The following is a 19940-nucleotide window of genomic DNA, read 5'->3' as shown; positions in this document are numbered from 1 at the left end:
CTCCGTCAGGTGAATACCAAGAAATTCGGTGCTCTTTACGATCTCTACCGAGGAGCCGTCGATGTTCAGTGGGGAGTAGTCGCTCTGTGCCCTCCTGAAATCAACAACCATCTCTTTTGTTTTGTGCACATTCTAATACAGGTTGTTAGCCGCTGCACCTCCTATCTGTACACTGACTCATCGCTCTTGCTGATGAGACCCACCACGGTCGTGTCATCGGCGAACTTGATGATGTGGTTCGAGCTGTGTGTTGCAGCACAGTCGTGGGTCAGCAGAGTGAACAACAGTGGACTGAGCACACAACCATAAGGGAAGGATTCAATTCAGGGAGCAATTCAGCGCGGTAGCACAATTAATTTGCGGTAGACTGCCGGAACTTCCGGCAGAGGTGGGATGTTTGCAATAGAGTAGCTCCTTAGCAGCTAGCCAGCTAGTTTAAATAACGTTTGCTCCGCTAATGAACGAATGACACCTGTTAAACTCACCTCAACAGTGATTTAACCCACCATGGGCAATAGAAAAGTCACTGTTGCAAACAGTGCCGCGTGAAACACTGTCATTATTTCTGACCCCTATTAGGCAGGGGAACACTTCAGTGTAGTCTGGGGTGAAGTACCTTCTGCATTTTCTTTTTTGGAATACTCTGCCATGGCGCTCTCTCTCTTTCGCTCGCGCGCGCTCTCAAAAAATCAATTTCCGGGATATCGTACATAATTTGCGGGCACCAAGAAGCCGCAATCAATATGCGGGACACTTCCAGAACTTCTGGGAGAGGTGGGATGTCTGAATATGAGCCCATGGAATTACATGGAAGCTACTAGCAAGGGTGAACATTGGTTGATCGGCAGAAAGCAGAGAGTGGAAATGAAGAGATCCTATTCTTGCTGGCTGCCGGTTACCCTTGGAGTGCCACAGTTGTCGCTGCTGGGATTGCTGCTCTTTACGATGTATGTCAATGATTTGTACTATGGTATTAATGGATTTGTGGCTAAATTTGCCCATGACACAAAGATAGGTGGAGGAGCGGGTAGTGATGAGGAAACAGAGAGACGCAGAGAGACTGAGATAGTTTAGGGGAATGGGCAAAGAAGTGGCAAATGAAATACGAAGTTATAAAGTGTATGGTCATGCATTTTGGTGGAAGAAATAATCGGGTAGATTATTGTTTAGATAGAGAGAGAATTCAAAATACAGAGATGCAAAGGGACTTGGGAGTTCTTCTGCAAGATACCCTAAAGATTAACCCCCAGGTTGGTGAAGAAGACGAATGCAATGTTAGCATTCATTTCTAGAGGTATAGAATATAAGAGCAGGGATGTGATGTCGAGGCTTTAGAAGGCAGTGGTGAGACTGCACAGAGTATTGTATGCAGTTTTGGGCTCCTTATTTTAGAAAGGACATACTGACATTGGCGTGGGTTCCGAGAAGATTCAGAATTAATCCAGGAATGAAAGGGTTAACTTATGAGGAATTTTTGGTAGCTTTTGGGCTGTATTCCCTGGAGATCAGGAGAATGAAAGGAGGATTCCATAGAAATATTCTGAATATTAAAAGGTCTGATCAGATTAGATATGGCAAAGTTATTTTCCATGCAGGGGCGTTTAGGACAAGAGAACACGACCTCAGGATTGAAGAATGTCCATTCAGAACAGAGATGCAGAGAAATTATTTTAGTCATAGGGTGGAAAATCTGTGTAATTGGTTGCTACGAGTGGATCTTCTCTCCAATGTCAGTGTATCCTTTCTGAAATAAGGAGCCCAAAGCTGCGCACAATAGTGCAGTCTCACGATTACCTCAGAGAGCCTCAACATCACATCCCTGCTCTTATATTCTGTACCTCTAGAAATGAATGTCAACATGGCATTCACCTTCTTCACCACCGACATGGAGATTAGCCTTTAAGGTACCTTGCACAAGGAGTCCGAAGTCCCTTTGCAACTCTGCATTTTGAATTCTCTCCTGATCTAAAAAATAGTCTCCCTGATTTTCTTCTTCCACCAAAGTGCATGACCATGCAATTTCCAACTTTGTATTTCATTTGCTACATCTTTGCCCATTCCCCTAAACTATCTAAGTCTCTCTGCAGACTCTCTGTTTCCTCAGCACTACCAGCCCCTCCACCTACCTTTGTATCATCGGCAAATTTAGCCACAAATCCATTAATACCATCGTCCAAATCATTGACATACATTGTAAAAAGCAGCGATCCCAACATTTGACCCCTGTGGAACCTCACTGGTAACCAGCAGCCAGCCAGAATAGGATCCATTTATTGCCATTCTCTGCTTTCTGCTGACCAGCCAATGCTCCACCCACGCTAGTGACTTCTCTGTAACTCCATGGGTCCTTTTTTGGTAAGCAGCCTCATGTGCGGCACCTTGTCAAAGACCTTCAGAAAATCCAAGTATACCACACCTACTGCATCTCCTTTGTCTACCCTGCTTGTAATTTCCTCAATGAATTTAAGCAGGTTTGTCAGGCAGGATTTTCCTTTCAAGAAACCATGCTGGCTTTGGTCTGTCCTGTCCCATGCCTCCAGATATTCCGTAATCTCATCGCTAACAATGTATTCCAAGAAATTCCCAATCATTGATGTCAGCCTAACAATTCCATAATTTCCTTTCTGCTGACTCCCACCCTTCTTAAATAGTGGAGTAACATCTGCAATGTTCCACTCATCTGGTCCAATGCCAGAATTTATGAATTCTTGAAAGATCATCGTTAATACCTCATATTACTCCAGCTACTTCATTGAGAGCCCGAGGGTGCATTCCATTAGGTCCAGGCGATTTATCCACACTCAGACGTTAGCCTTCTCAGTCATAATTTTCACTGCACAGACTTCACGTCCCTGACATTCTTGAATGCCCGGTATACCACAGACGTTTTCTACTGTGAAGACTGATGCAAAATACGCATACAGCTCCTCTGTCATCTCTGCATCTCTCATTACAGCATCTCCAATGTCATTTTGTATTGGTCCTCTGTTTACCCTTGACTCTCGTTTACCTTTTATATACTTAAAAAAATGTTTAGTATCTTCTTCGATATTAATCGCCAGCTTCCTCTCATAATTTATCTTTTCCCTCTTAATGACCTTCTCAGTTTCCTTCTGCATGTTTTTGAAACTCTCTAATCCTCTATTTTCCCACCAGCTCTGACTTCCTTGCATGCCCTCTCTTTTGCTTTTACTTTGGTTCTGACTTCACTTGTCAGTCATGGTAGTGTCCTTTCTGCCTTTGAAAATTTCTTCCTATTTGGAATATATCTGGCTTGTTCTTCTCTCATTTTTCGCAGAACCTCCAGCCATTGTTGCTCTGCTGTCCTTCCTGCAAATGGCCCTTTCCAGTCAACATCGGCCAGTTCCCCTCTCATGCCATTGTAATTTCCTTTACTCCACTGAAAGTCTGACAGATTGGATTTTATTTTTCCCTCTCAAATTTCAATGTGAACTTGATCATATTGTGATCACTGTTCCCTAAGGGTTCCTTAAACTTAAGCTCTCTTCACCTCCGGATCATTGCACAACATCCAATCCAGCACAGCCAATCCCCTAGTGGGCTCAACAAAGAGCTATTCTAAAACACCCTCCTTTAGATATTCAACAAATGCTCTCTCTTGAGGTCCTGAACTGACCTGGTTTTCCCAATCCACTTTAATGTTAAAATCCCCAACGATCATCATGATATTGCCTTTCTGACATGTCTTTTCGATCTCCTGCTGTAATTTGTAATCCACATTCTGGCTGCTGTTTTCAGGCCTGAATACAACTGCCATTAGCGTCATTTTACCCTTGCCATTTCTTAACTCAACCCATAGGGACTGTACACCTTCCAATCCGATGTCATCTCTTACTAAAGATTTGATATTATTTCTTATACACAGAGCCACACCACGCCCTCTGCCTACTAATCTATCTTTCTGATTCTTTGTATATCCTTGGACGTTCAGCTCTAAAGCGATACTTTAGCCAAGTTTCAGAGATGGCCACAATGTCATATTTACCTATCTGCAGCTGAATTTCAAGATCTTCCATTTTATTCCTTAAGCTGCGTTCATTCAAACACAACACTCTCAGTCCAGTATTTGATGCTTTCTGTTTTAACTGCACCATGCCTTTATCGCCCTGTAACTCATGGCACTGGCTATGATTAAGGCTCATTCCCTGCCTGCTCTTTCTTTAATCTCTGTTGCACGCTATATTTGATTTATTTCTGTTTTCCCCATCCTCAGCCCAATCACTCCGGTTCCCATTCCCCTGACAAATTAGATTAAACCCTTCCTAATAGAGAGTGTCCGGACCCTGCCAAGGATGTGTTGGGTCTCACACTGTGTTTAGACCTTGCCAAGGATGCACGGGGTCTCACAGTGTGTCAGGAACCTTTCAGGGATATGTGGGTTCTCAACGTGTGCAGGACCATTACAACAGTGTGTGGTGTTTCCCCAGTGTGTCAGGAACTGAAAAAGGAGTGCAGGTAGTTAGGAAGGACGAAAGCTGGGAAGCAGGTCCTCAGTGGTAGTAATATCCGGTTTGCTGTCTATGCCACGCGACAGTCAGGACAGGTATACGATGGGGTGGTAGATAAATGCATGCCTTGAGTTGGGGCAGGGATTCAGTTTCCTGGAAAATTGGGACCTCTACTGAGAAAGGTGGGACCTGTATAAACGGACAGGTTTCACTCAAATCCAAGGGGTACCAAGATTCTTGTGGCAGGTTTACTCGAGCTGTTGGAAGTGGTTTAAACTAGTATGGCAGGATGATGGGAACCAGTATGAAAGAGCTAAGGATGAGTCAGCAGGTGGATGATGGGTGCAACATGAATGTAAGGAACGACAAGTGCATGACTAAGTACAAATGCAGTCAGAGCAAAGGTTTAAATTGTACCTCAGAGGCAAAATTCAAAAGGGCGAAGAATGCAGAACTGAAATTGCTGTATTTAAATCCGGGTAGCATTAGGAATAAGGTGGATGAACTCGTGGCGCAATTAGAGATCGGTCGGTATGAAATTGTGCGCATCACTGAGTCATGGCTGAAATAGTTAGCAGCTTAATCTCAAAAGATTAACTTTGTATCGATGGGAAGTCTTATGTGGTGATGTGTTTCTGTTGGTAAGAGATGGAATTACATCTTTAGAACTAGGTATCATACGGTCAGAGAGTGTTGAGTTTTTGTGGGTTGAGTTAATAAATTGCAGTGGTTAAAATGCCTTATGGGATTCTTATACAGGCCTTCAAATAGTAGTCAGTATGGAAATGAAATTGGAAAGGGTGCTGGAAAACGCATGTTATATGGGGAATGACACAATTCTAATGGTGGGCTCAACATGCAAGGAGACTGTGAAAATTAGATTGATGTCAGATCACAAGAGACTGAATTTGTTGAATGACTATGAGGTGACTTTTTAGAGCAGCTTGTGCTTGTGCCTACTTGGGGAAAGGCTATCTTAGATTAGCTCAGATATTTGTAACGTAATGGGACCCATAGGAGGCAGTGTTTACAAGATAATTAAATTCATACTTCAGGTTGTGAGGGAGTTGCATAGCTCACATATATCTGTATCACAATGGAATGAAAGTAATTTCTGAAGCAGAAGAGAGGAGCTTGCACCGGAGGATTGGAGAAGGACACTTGTGTGGATGACAGCAGAGTAGAGATGGCTGGAGTTTCTGGGAATAGTTCACAAGCCTCAGGTTAGATATTCCCCACAGAGGAATAAGTTCTCAAACAGCAGGGGTAGGGAATCGTGGCTGACAAGGGAAGTTAAGGACTGCATTAAAGCCAAGGAATGTACATATAAGGCAGCAAAAATGAGTGGAAAGTTCATTTACAGGAAAGCTTTTAATATCTAACATAAGAAGAATAAAAGTTAATGAGAGGCATTGATCACGTGGATAGTCAGAGGCTTTTTCCCCAGGGTTGAAATGGCTAACACGAGAGGGCATAGGTTTAAGGTGCTTGGAAGTAGGTACAGAGCAGATATCAGGGGAAAGATTTTTTTACGCACAGAGTGGTGAGTGTGTGGAATGGGCTGCCAATGGCGGTGGTGGAGGCGGATAAGATAGGGTATTCGAAAAGACTCCTGGACAGGTACATGCCGCTTAGAAAAACAGAGGGCTATGGGTGACACCAGATAATTCCTAAGGTAGGGACATGTTCGGCACAGCTTTGTGGGCCGAAGGGCCTGTATGGTGCTGTAGGTTTTCTGTTTCAAAAAGGCTTCTAAAAAAGATTAAAGAAGGGAGGGAAGCAAAAGAAAGGAAATGATCGGCCAGTTACCCTAACCTCAGAGGCAGGAAAAGTGTTGGGACTCTATTGTGAAGGATGAGCTTTCAAGGTTGGAGACTAATGATAAAATAAGTAAAGCCAGCATGGTTTCTTAGATGAAGTAACAAGCACGGTGGACAAAGGAAAGACAATGGATGTCACTTCCTTACATTTCTGAAGGCGTTTGACAAGGTGTCAAATATGAGTCTCCTTAACAAGATAAAATTGGAGAATGAGCAAAGATGTGGCAGATGGAATGCAGTGTTGTGGAAATTATAAGATTTCATTTTTGGTAAAAACAAGAACAATAGTGCAGACGAATATCAAAATGGGGAGAAGTTTCAAACAGCAGAGGTGCAGAAGGACTCAGGAGTCCTCATGGAAGGCTCCCGGAAGGTTGAGTCTGTAGTAAAGAAGACCACGCAAGCACATTGTCTCAGGAACTTGCCAGGGTTGTGTGGTGTCTCCCAGTGTGTCAGGTTTGCTCAGAGATATGAGGGGTCTCACAGAGTCTCAGGACCGTGCCAGTGGTACGTGTCGTTATCCAGTGTGTCAGGACCATGTCAGGGGTGTGTGCGGGGTCCAACATTGCGTCAGGGTGCCTACCAAGGGTATCGGGGTCTCCCAGTGTGTTGGGACACTGCTGGGAGTGTGCAGGCTTTCTATTCAGTGTATTCGGTTGAGATATGGAGCGTAGGAAAACGTTGATTGTTGAAATAGTTACTTTAGAGAATGTGACAGTGGTAAAAATGATGCTATTCAATAATCAGGGAGAGAAACTGTTCCGTATTCAGAAGTAGGTGTGGGTATTTCAATGCGGTGTCTGATCCCTCAGCAAATAACATAAAGAACAATGCAGAACAAGTTTACAGGTAAATTGCCGCAATCCCACAACACTCAGTTTCTCTGTCCTATTTCTGATCTATCACCCTTCCACAGTGTCCATCACACAAACCAACACACCTGAATTTCAGTTCCTCTGTACAGAGCTGAGGGTTCTGTTCCCCATCTCAGCATCTCTAACCCTGTCTCCGGATGGACTCCCCAGGATTATTGAGTGGGAAATTAAACTGGATAACTTTAGCAGTGTTTGCACTAAGGGAGTGCAGATGTGAACAGAGTTGGGTTCATTTACTTTGCGGTTGAACAGGGCAGTTGGGTTTTATCAGCTTTTCTCATTAAATGGATGCTCTCATTATTATTCTGTGACTTCAATGGACTTACGGTTCTAAAAATGATAACCTGTGTGTCTGAGGGAATTTAGAACAGTGATCCAGAATGAGGTCTGTTCCACAGGTTGTGTAGCTGTAGGGGAAGGATTTCACCTTTCGGAGTGAAGAATTTCTGAGAACTTCACTCCTCCAGATCGGCCTTTTCTCCACTCTGGCCACGGTTGAGGGGCCTGTCGTTGCAGGACTCAGAGCGGAGTGATCCCTTTCGGAAAGCTCCCCAACTCTCCGAGTTGTTCCTCATACTATCCTGTGAAATCATTCCCTCCAGCAAAGATTTACCATGTGCCTTAATATGTTTTGTGTCATGCTGCCAACATTTACCTGGTCAAATCCCCATGGCTCTACGAAGATATGTCCCTGCACAATACTAACATTTGTTGGAAACAGCGGTTTCTTCACTTACCTTTCAGCTCTCTGGGAATCTCCGGTACGGGTCGATGGACCGGAACACAACCTGTTCGAATTTAAACAATTTAAAGAATTGAAATGTGTAAAATTATTGTGTATAGTTTGAATCCAAAATTAAATAAATCTCTGATATTATCTCACCATGTTCCTGTATTTCTTTCAGTATTTTGTCCAACTTTGGGACACCAATCCGCATTTTCACAAAGGTTTCCCACATCACCCTCCGGGCGCGGGAGCCTTTCTCCATCACCAGGCTCAGGAGGAGTTTAGAACTGTCCGCCCACTCTCCCTTATCAGCGAGATCGGAGATTTTCTGTGAAGAGTAACGGTGAACATATTGGGGACTGACAGATTCACACAGAGAATGAGAAGTAAATGATGCGCTCTGTAACGGGATCACACTGAGCAGTCACCCGGACGGGTGCTGATCCTGTCTGGACATGGACTGTACATTCTGAGTGCAGAGCACACGGAGGGACATTCACCGTGAACCTGGTCCACCAGTCAGTGAGATCCTGGCTCGTCTGTGGCCGCTCCATTGACATGGCTCCAAATCCATAAATGATTCCTCATCGGATTTGACAGTGTAAAACAGAAATCAGAAAATAATGAATCACAAATGAAGAAAGAAGTCAGGAGGGTTTTTATAACAGAGTGAGCAGTCTCGGAGAAGTTGCAGAAAAGATGATGTGATTCATCTCCTCAGTCCGCCAGTGTCCAACATGACAGCGGATTTCCGGCTGACACCTGATGCCTTTCCTTTGCCTTTTCCAGTGGAGGTTTATTCAGTGATTACACATTACAACATAACAGTAATCACCGATCCACACTGTTTGCAGTTACAGATTGTAACACAATCATCTCCACCCAGAACAGAACACACTCGAGCTCCTGTGACACCCACTGATGATGTCCCGGCTCTCACTGACGTCCTGCCGTCACGATGCACGATCTTTTCAAAATGAAAATTCCTACTGTATTTCCATTTAAACTTTATTGCAACCACAAACAATTGTTACCTGCTCCCCTCGCTATGAGCCTTAAGCTACCACTGGAATATTTACACCTCTTTCAATCAGAGTCACAGTTTTAAGAATTATATATATTTATTTCTGATTTGTTTTTATGCTCTATTATCCAATGAGTGAGAGTTCCGACACCCATCAGTCCTGTGATGTGTGAAAATTCAAACCCATTCTCCCTCCCACTCACCCGATGTTCCTCTCCGCTGAACTGATTCTCGGCCGTTAACGCCAGGCTCACTCCGTGCACCCCTCCTTCCATCGCCTGCTCCAGCCTGTCCCGGTAGAAGTCCGTCAACTGCAGCAGCTGGAAATCGTTCCAGCTTGCCAGGAGCTCGGTGATCACTGAGTTCGGAACTGTGAAGGAAAATGGGGAAAATTAAATAAATTATTGACCCACACTTTCCCTCTGGAGCCTAAAGATCACCAAACACAGTCCGAAATGTATATATATGGTGGGGTGGAGAGGTAATGGGCTTGGACTGGGGATGGGCGGCGCCGGGTGGTGTAAGAGGGGGTATACCTCCATCCGTTGAAGGCTGCTCTTTCGTATCCCCGGGAATATACCTCTCTGTTTTGGAAAGGACTCTGCTTATTCCTGAGAAAATAGTAACCCATCACCATCACTCTCCTGGTACTGCCCATCAGCACCGCTTTGCTCTGGGTTACTGTCTGCCTGCCTGGTCAACCCCTTCCTCAGCAAATCTCTGGGATTTCTCACAAAATACTGGAGGTACTCAGCAGATCAGGCAACATCTCTGGAGGAGAATAACAACCAACGTTTCAGGCCAAGGCCCTTCATCGGGCTGGAAATGAGGGTCAGAAATTCTAGATATTGTCACATTACTTTCTGTTCCCCGTCGTCCTGATCTGAAATGTTGACTGCTTATTCCTGTCCATGGATGCTGCCTGACCTGCTGAATTCTGCCAATATTTTGTGTGTCTTTTTGTTGCCCAAAACTTTCAGCATCTGCAGAATGTCTTGTCTCCTGGTGTAACTCGCTATTTTAATGTGCATCACAATCTGTTAGAGGAGCAGGAGCAGACGGTAACTGTATTCCTTCCACATGTGACTGTGTTTCCCCCAGAGATGTTAACTCTCTCTCTAATCACTCTGGTCAGTTTTCACAAATATTTTGAGAATTGCCATTATTTAATTAAACCCAGACGGAGGATCTGCAGCGTATTTATAAATTAAAAAACTTCGCCAACATACCCGTGTCCTTTCCCGATGTTGACTTCACTGGAGTTCCTCCCCTGCTTGAACCTTGATCCATTTTGTGGGCAGGAGTTTTCAGTTTTTGCTGCTCTGTAACAAAAAAAAAATGACAGGAGAGTAAAACATTAATTGGGTTTAAAGCAGAACAGTGTTTTGTTTTTAAACTGAGTTGAACACTTCCAAACATTTTGGGCCTATCCACTGAACACTTGTCATGTCTGGATCCACCTGCACCCATCCACCCACAGTCACACAATGTCCATCTCCGCTCTACATGGATTGTACACTGGGCCAGGATTCTCCAGGGTATCTACTCACTGTATTGCAGGCAATTCCCTTTTAGGAACCAATCTTGTGTCTTGGACCAGGAGTGATGAGTCTCCGGAATGGCAATCCAGGTTGAGCAGACAGCGCCCACTGCCTTGGTCCTCCTACCACTGGTGGCGCTGTGGTGAGTAATGGACAAGTGTTACAGCAGCGTGGGGTGAAACTTTTCTGCTGATGATGAGACTTCTATTCCTCTCGTCACTGGATTATACAGATTTCTCAGCCACACCTGATTCTCACCGTCTCCTTTCAGGTTAACATCGCCTGGCATTGACACCTATGGCAATATATGATTTGTGTCTTTTCAGAAACACTCAGACAACCTGAACAATGCAATCTCACACATAGCACCATGACATCTTGTCCTGAACCACTATAGTTTTTCCGGCAGGACTTTAAAACTATTATTAGCACCAAAACTTGGTTAAGATTTCTTTGAGCACATCACCTGGCTATTATCAGATAGTTAGTTATATGACACCTTGTTAAACACAATGTCGACACGCCATACATCCGAAACAGTCAGTTCGGAAAAAATTGTCAATATAATTAAAACAGAATGATGGAATTATTCAACAAGACGAGAGTATGTTAATATTTCATGTGGAGGACCCTGTATCAGAGCCGAGCCTGTGTGCAGGAGCCATGTATCTGTTCTCTATCAGCATTGTATTCTGCATTGTGTATTTATGATGCTTTTTTATGGTAACAAGTCGCATCAGTGGGGGTGTGATAAATGCAAAGGGAAACAGTTACATAGTTTGCTTTTTCCATGCAGTACACAGCTGGGGACTGACCGATGTCATATATTTTGTTACTATTAACTCAAATACGATTAATTTATGTTTGGGTACAGTTCAGTTTTATCACTTCAAGATTGTATGTTTACTGATTGCTAATAAAGGATGGAATACATATCACCAACTTTTGTAACAATCATTATTGGAGTTGAGGGAGCATCATGCAAGTACAACAAATCCACGGGGGGTCGCCAGCAATGGCAAATTAGCTTGGTTAAATTTCACCGTTACATTCTCAACAAATGTTTCTCAACCTGCCGATCATTGAAATATTCTGAGATACTGAGTATTTTGCTTCAGTTTTCACCAGTGAAAAGGACCTTGGCAATTGCGGGGATGTCTTACAGTGGACTGAAACACATGAGTGTATGAACTATAAGAAAGAGCATGTGCTGGATCTTTTGCGAGGTATTCAGTTAGATAAGTCACCGGGACTGAACGAGACATACTCCATGCTACTGTAGGAATCGAGGAAGGAGATTGCTAAGCCTCTGACGATGATCGTTGCATCAGCAATTAGGTGGGGAGAAGTACCGGAGGATTGGAAGGTTGCAAATGATGCTCTCTTGTACAAGAAATGGAGTAGAGATAATTCAGGAAATTACAGACCAGTTAGTCTTACTTCAGTGGTGGACAAGTTTTGGAGAAGATCCTGAGAGGCAGGGTGTATGAACATTTGGAGAGACATGGTCTGATTAGGGATAGTCAGCATGGCTTTGCAAGGGCAGGTCATGCTTATGAATTTGATTGAATTCTTTGAGGATGTAACAAAATGCATTGATGAAGGTAGAGTAGTGGAAGTACTGTATATGGATTTCAGTAAGAGGTTAGCTAAGGTTCCCCAGGGAAAGCTCATTCTGAAAATAATGAGGTACGGGATCCAAGGAGACCTTGCTTTGTGAATCCGGAATTGGCTTGCCCACAGAAGGTGAAGGTAGGTTGTAGATGGTTCGTATTCTCCACGGATGATTGTGACTAACAGTGCTCCACTGGGATCTGTTCTAAGACCTTGATCAGACTCTGTTTGGGAGTACTGTGTTCAATTCTGGTCACCTCACTACAGGAAACAATATGGATGCTATTGAGACAGTGCAAAGGAGATTGACAAGGATGTTGCCTGGATTGGGGAGCAGGCCCGATGAGAATAGGTTGAGTAAACTTGGCCTTTTCTCCTTGAAGCGATGGAGGATGAGAGGTGACCTGACAGAGGTGTTTAAGATGAGAGGCTTTGCTTGTGTCGATAGCCAGAGGCTTTTTCCTCCAGGGTTGGAATGGCTAACAAGAGGGAGCATAATATTAAGCTGCCTGGAAGTAGGTACAAGGGGGATGTCAGGGGTAAGTTTTTCACACAGAGAGGGATGGGTGTGTGGAATGCACTGGCAGTGACGGTGGTCGTGGTGGATAAAATTCGGTCTTATAAAAGACTCTTAGACAGGTACACGGTGATTAAAGGTCTATGCTGCAAGGAAATTGTAGTCAATCTCTAGAGTAGGTTACACAATTGACACAATATTGCGGGATGAATGGCCTGTAACGTGCTTTAGATTTCTATGTTATATCTTCTTTACATTTTACCTACCGAGCTGCCAAGATGATCATCGCTAATCAAATCTCACAGAGATTTCTCAGATCCTGTTGAATTTATTCCCAAGTGCACAAGTACGGGAAGGTGCAGGTACAGAGAAACACTGACTTGTGGCAGCATCACAGGCAAGTACATTCAGATAACACACAGAACAGCAATTATACAATTCTGTGTCACTAACAATATGAGCATACAGTCTCCCACTGTTTGCCCACCGAAGAGGTGAATATCTCTGCTTGCCACCACTGTGGGCTCAGACGTTTCCATAGACGAGCCCCTCATTTCTTTTTCCCGCTGTCAATGGGCTCCTTCCCGCATCCTGCTCCTTGATCCCAAACCGGGGCAAACAACCTCTCAGACTCCATCCTACTCAACCCCTCACACCATATTTATCCTCTCAGTTAATTCACCCTCCCTCCTCCTCCTGCTGGGTTCCCTCCCTCCCCAGGGAGATGGCAGCAATCCAGTGGGACGAGTGGTCTCCTCATACCTCTCAACGATACATCAGACACCAACCGAAGGAGAAGGTTCTTAAAATCCCCCAGCTTCCCTCAGAGGGATATTGAAATAATTCAAAAAGTGGGGCATTTACTTTGAGATTTGTTCGCTTTGACAAATTTGTTCATGGCGGGAGGATGCGATGACCTCAGCGAGGGTAATGACCTCTTGGATGGTCCATCTCTGTTATTGGGTGTAACCAGTGACTGACATCGCTTCGGACCAATGGGAAGAGTGTAACTCCTCTGTAGACTGTGGGGTGGGGTGGATGATTGATGGAATTGTTACCTTAGACGGTAATGTTCAACCGTCTGTTGAAGGCTGTTCTTTCTAGTCCCCGGGAATATACCTCTCTGTTTGCAAAATACTCTGCCAATTCCTGGGAATATAGTAACCATCACCAACACTCTCCTGGTACTGCCCATCACTGCCGCTTTGCTCTGCGCTACTGTCTGCCTGCCTGGTAATCCCCTTCCTCAGCAAATCTCTGGAATATCTCACAAAATGCTGGAGGTACTCAGCAGGTCAGGCAGCGTCTATGGAGGAGCATAAACAATCAACGTTTCAGGCCAAGGCCCTTCATCGGACTGGAAATGAGGGGACAGAAATTCTAGATACTGTTACATTACTTTCTATTCCCCGTGGTCCTGATCCAAAACATCATACGTTTATTCTTCTCCATGGATGCTGCCTGACCTGCTGAGTTCAGCCAATATTTTGTGTCTTTGTGTTGCCCAAAACTGTCATCATCCGGAGAATGTCTTGTCTTCCGGAGTAACTCGCTATTTTAATGTGCATCACAATCTGTCGGAGGAGCAGGAGCAGACGGTAAATATACTCCTTCCACGTGCGACTGTGTTTCCCCAGAGATGTTACCTCTCTCTCTCATCTCTCTGCTCAGTTCTCACAAATATTTTGAGAATTGCCATTATTGAATTAAACCCAGACGGAGAATCCGCACAGGATTTATAAATTAAAATACTTCGCCAACGTACCCGTGTCCTTTCCCGATCCTGACGCCACTGGAACTCCTCCACTGCTTGAACCTTGATCCATTTTGTGGACAGGAGTTTTCAGTTTTTGCTGCTCTGTAACAAAAAATAACAGGAGGGTCAAACATTAATTGGGGTTTAAAGCAGAATACTGTTTTGTTTTTAAACTGAGGTGAACACTTCCAAGCATCTTGGGCCTATCCACTGAACACGTGTCATGGCCGGATCCACCTGCGCCCATCCACCCACAGTCACACAATGTCCACTTCCGCTCTCCATGGATTGTACACTGGACCAGGATTCTCCAGGGTATCTACTCGCTGTATTGCAGGCAATTCCCTTTTAGGAACCAATCTTAAGATATTAAGATATTAAGGGTTTCAGAGTTAAGCAGGAGGAATACAAGATTAACATTTGCTGATGATGTTCTGGTTTTATTTAACAAACCCATTGTACTCGTTGCATAAATTATCCTCTAGATTAGAAGAATATGGGAAAATATCAGGCTGCAAACTAAATTGGGATAAAAGTGAAATTTTACCTCTTACTGAAGGAGATTATAGTCAATGTCGATAAATAACTCAATTTAGATGGCCGATAAACGGTATAAAATATTTAGGTATCAGAGTTGATAATGATATAAAGAACATACAAATTAAATTATTTACCATTATTGAAAAAAAATCAAGAAGATCTTGATAAATGGATGATATTACCAATAACATTAGTAGGTAGAGTAAATACCATAAAAATGAACATATTCCCTCGATTACAATACTTATTCCAATCACTACCAATACAACTTCCCCAGAAGATTTTTCAAATAAATATGTGAGGAAGTTCCTTTGGAAAGGTAAGATGTCAAGAATATCATTGGAAAAATTGACATGGAAATTTGATCTAGGAGGGTTACAACTTCCAAATTTTAAGAATTATTATAAAGCATATCAACTTAGATTTATTGCATTTGTTTTTGAGAAAGATAGACCGGCGTGGATTAGAATACAACCAGATAAAATAGGAGAAAATACACCAGAAGATTTTATATATAAATGGGAATCTAAATGGATACGGGAAAAGAAAGTATCTCCTATATTAAAACATTTGATTGATTTCTGGGATAAGATAAATGTTGATGATGAGATATAGAAATCTTTATTAGCAAAGAGATCTTTAATTCAAAATAGACATTTCTTTAACAATGGTAATCAACTTTTATATAATTGATTTCAGAAAGGGATTAGATATATAGGAGATTGTTTTGAAGGAGGTATATTAATGTCATTTGATCAATTAAAGAATAAATGTAAAATATCAAACAACACTCTTTTTTGTTACTTCCAATTAAGGGCTTATTTAAGAGAAAAATTGGGTTCAAAAACAGGCAATTAAACAAGGAATCCATAAGTCAAGACAAAAATGGGAAATTGACTTGAATATTAAAATTGAAGAAACAAATTGGTCAAGACTATGTCTTGATAGAATGACAACTACAATAAATGTCCGGTTAAGATTAGTGCAATGTAATTTTTTACATCAATTATATATTACACCACAAAAAAATAAATTAATTAAACCCAAATTTATCTGATCAGTGTTTCCGATGTAACCAAAAAATTGGTACTTTCTGACATTCTACTTGGTCTTGTTCTAAAATTCAACCTTTTTGAACAAATTTAAGAGTTTTACTGGAACAAATTATTCGAACACAACTTCCACATAACCCAATAGTATTTTTATTCGGCGATATTGAAGGGATAAAACCAAAACCCAAATTGAATAAATATCAGAAAGAATTCATAAAAATTGCACTGGCAGTAGCCAAAAAGGCTATTGTAGTTACTTGGAAATCGGATTCATACTTAAGTATAGATTGTTGGAAGAATCAAATTTCCAGCTGTATTCCACTTGAAAAAATTACTTATAGTTTAAGAGATATATATGAAACATTTTTGAAAATTTGGCGCCTTTATTAACAAAAGACAGGATTAAATATATAGGTGCTCCGAAGATAAAATAATTGGTTATTTGGGGAAAGAAATTAATATATATATATATATACTAAAGTTATTATGAACTCCGTGGAGCATGTGGGGATCTTCTGTATCCAGGCATTCTTTCTTTCTTTCTTTCTTTTTTCTTCTTTTTCTTTTTTCATTTCTTGGATAGGGATGTTAGGGGGGAGGGGTAGATATTTTTTTTTTCTTTCTGTAAACATTTGAAAACTCAATAAATTTTTTAAAAAAAAAACAAAACTCAGTCCGAAATATATATATGGGAGAACGGGTTTGGGCCTGAGGTTAGGGGTCGCCGGGGTGTAGAAGGTGGTATAGTTCCATCTGTTGAAGTCTGCTCTTTCGTGTCCCCTGGAATATACCTCCCTGTTTTGAAAGGACTCTGCTTATTGCTGAGAGTATAGTAACCCATCACCATCACTCTCCTGGTACTGCCCATCAACACCGCTTGGCTCTTGGTTACTGTCTGCCTGCCTGGACAACCCCTTCCTCAGCAAATCTCTGGCATATCTCACAAAATGCTGCAGGTACTCAGCAGGTCAGGCAGCATCTATGCAGGAGAATAAACAATCAACGTTTCAGGCCAAGGCCCTTCATCGGACTGGAAATGAGGGGACAGAAATTCTAGATATTGTTACATTACTTTCTGTTCCCCGTGGTCCTGATCTGAAATGTTGACTGTTTATTCCTGTCCATGACCTGACCTGACCTGACCTGCTGGGTTCTGCCAATATTTTGTGTGCCTTTGTGTTTCTCGAAACTTTCAGCATCTGCAGAATGTCTTGTCTTCTGGAGTAACTCGCTATTTTAATGTGCATCACAATCTGTCAGAGGAGCAGGAGCAGACGGTAACTGTCCTCCTTCCACGTGTGACTGTGTTTCCCTAGAGATGTCAACTCTCTCTCTCTCTCTCTAATTTCCCTGCTCAGTTTTCACAAATATTTTGTGAATTGCCTATATTGCATTAAACTCAGGCGCAGAATCCGCAGAGTATCTATAAATTTAAATACTTCTCCAACTTACCCGTGTCCTTCCTCGATGTTGACGTCACTGGAGCTCTTCCACTGCTCGAACCTTGATCCATTTTGGTGAGAGGTGTGATCAGTTTTTGCTGTTCTGTAACACAACAAAACAACAGGAGGGTCAGACATTAATTAAAGGAGAATACTGTTTTGTTTCTAAACGGAGGCAAACACTTCCAAACATCTTGGGCCGATCCACTGAAGCCTTGACATGGCCAGATCCACCTGCACCCATCCACCCACAGTCACACAATGTCCATTTCCGCTCTCCATGCATTGTACACTGGGCCAGGATTCTCCAGGGTATCTACTCTCTGTATTGCAGGCAATTCCCTGTTAGGAACCAATCTTGTGTCCTGGACTAGGAGTGTTGCTTCTACGGAATGGCAAGCCAGGTTGCGCAGACAGCGCTCACTGTTTTGGTCCTCCTACCACTGGTGGCGCTGTGGTTCGTAATGGACAAGTGTTACAACAGTGTGGGGTGAAACATTTCTGCTGACGATGAGACGATGCCGACGATTCCTCTCGTCACTGGATTATACAGATTTCTCAGCCACACCTGATTCCCACCGTCTCCTTTCAGGTTAACATCGCCTGGCCTTGACACCTACGGCAATATCACCTATAGCATCGTGACATCTTGTCCTGAACCACTATAGTTTTTTTTCCAGCAGGACTTTAAGACCATTATTAGCTCCAAAACTCAGTTAAGATTTCTTTCAGCATATCACCTAGCTATTAACAGATAGTAAGTTATTTGACACCTTGTCAAACACAATGACAACATGCTATACATCCAGAACAACAAGTTGGGAAAAATCATTAAAATAAATAAAATAAGATGCTGGAGTTATTCAACAAGACAGAGAGTATGTTAATATTTCAGGTGGAAGACCCTGTATCAGAGCTGAGCCTGTGTGTAGGAGCCATGTATCTGTTCTCTATCAGCATTGCATCCTGCGTTGTGTATTTATGATGTTTTTTATGGTAACTAGTCGCATCAGTGGGGGTGTGGTACATGCAAAGGGAGTCAGTTATATATCTGTGCTTTGTTCCATGCAGTACACAGCCCTAACGCCCTTCCTTCAGACAACATTGGTGGCGTGGGGAGGGGAGACTTGCAGCTCGGGCTACTGCTGACCTTCCATAAAAAACATACCTTGCCCAGGCTTGCGCCCTGGAAACTTCCCAAGGTGCAAATCCATGTCTATCGAGACTAACGGGGGCCGACTACACTACCCAGCTGGGGACTGACGGATGTCATATATTTTGTTATTATCCACTCAAATATGCTGAACTTAAACTTGGGTACAGATCAGTTTCATCGCTTCAAGATTGTATGTTTACTGATTGCTAATAAAGGATCGAATACCTATCACTGACATTTTTTAACAATCATTATTGGATTTGAGGGCACGTCATGTAAGTAGAACAAATCTGTGGCGGGGTCGCCAGCAATGGCAAATTAGCTTGGTTACATTACACTGCTACATTCTCAACAAATGTTTCTCAACCTGCCGATCATTGAAATATTCTGAGATACTGAGTATTTTGCTTCAGTTTTCACCAGTGAAAAGGCCCTTGGCAATTGTGGGCATGACTTACAGAGGACTGAAATAAAAGTACAGACTTTAAGAAAGAGCATGCGCTGTATCTTTTGAGAGGTGTTAAGTTAGATAAGTTGCCGGGACTGAACGAGATATACCCCATGCAAATGTAGGAATCGAGGGAGGAGATTGCTAATCCCCTGACTATGATCTTCGCATCATTAATGAGGTGGGGAGAAGTACCGGAAGATTGGAAGTTTGCAAACGTTGCTCTTTTGTTCGAGAAATGGAGTAGAGATAACTCAAGAAATTATAGACCAGTGAGTCTAACTTCAGTGGTGGGCCAAATTTAGAGAAGATCCTGAGAGGCAGGGTTTATGAGCATTTGGAGAGACATAATCTGATTAGGGATAGTCAGCCTGGCTTTGCTGAGGACAGGTCATGCCTTATGACTCTGACTGAATTCTTTGAGGATGTAACAAAACACACTGATGAAGGTATAGCAGTGGAAGTACTGTATATGGATTTCAGTAAGAGGTTAGCAAAGGTTCCCCATGGAAAGCTCATTCAGAAAATAATGAGGGATGGGATCCAAGGAGACCTTGCTTTGTGGATCCAGAATTGGCATGGCCACAGAAGGCAAAGGGCGGCTGTAGATGGTTCGCATTCTGCAGGGATGATGATGACCGATAGTATTCCGTTGGGTCTGTTCTGGGACACCTTCTCTTTGTGATTTTTACAACTGACCCAGATGAGGAAGTTGAAGGATGGGTTAGTAAGTTTGCTGAAGACACAAACGTTGGGAGTGTTGTGGATCGTCTACAGGGTTGTCAGATGTTACAGTGCAACATCGATAGGGTGCAGAATTGGACAGAGAAGTGGCAGATGGAGTTCAATACTGATAAGCATGAAGCGGTTCATTTCGGTCAGATTCCATGAAAATATAATATTAATGGTAAAACTCCTGTCAATCTGGAGGATCAGTGAGATCTTGGGGCTAGTGTCGA

The 19940-nt window shown here is 42.8% G+C and overlaps 2 protein-coding genes across 3 annotated transcripts in view; both read right to left on the bottom strand.

Annotated features, from left to right (window-relative positions):
* The window catches only part of LOC132390375 (zinc finger protein 239-like), a 445145-nt gene that overhangs the window by 102067 nt on the left and 323138 nt on the right, over window positions 1–19940 (bottom strand). The gene's annotated exons all lie outside the window — the stretch shown is intronic.
* The window catches only part of LOC132390381 (NACHT, LRR and PYD domains-containing protein 3-like), a 58601-nt gene that overhangs the window by 29404 nt on the left and 9257 nt on the right, over window positions 1–19940 (bottom strand). For both annotated transcript variants that reach the window (XM_059962998.1, XM_059962999.1), the window contains exons 3-8: window positions 17388–17480; window positions 14353–14445; window positions 10145–10237; window positions 9119–9285; window positions 8048–8219; window positions 7902–7952 (exon numbers count right to left, since the gene is read on the bottom strand). In XM_059962998.1, the coding sequence (XP_059818981.1) occupies window positions 7902–7952; window positions 8048–8219; window positions 9119–9285; window positions 10145–10237; window positions 14353–14445; window positions 17388–17448 (637 nt within the window). In that variant the 5' untranslated portion in view covers window positions 17449–17480. The remainder of the gene's footprint in view (window positions 1–7901; window positions 7953–8047; window positions 8220–9118; window positions 9286–10144; window positions 10238–14352; window positions 14446–17387; window positions 17481–19940) is intronic.

This window comes from Hypanus sabinus, unplaced genomic scaffold (genome assembly GCF_030144855.1).
Source record: "Hypanus sabinus isolate sHypSab1 unplaced genomic scaffold, sHypSab1.hap1 scaffold_88, whole genome shotgun sequence".
Lineage (NCBI taxonomy): Eukaryota > Metazoa > Chordata > Chondrichthyes > Myliobatiformes > Dasyatidae > Hypanus > Hypanus sabinus.
This window is presented reverse-complemented; position numbering and strand designations above follow the sequence as displayed.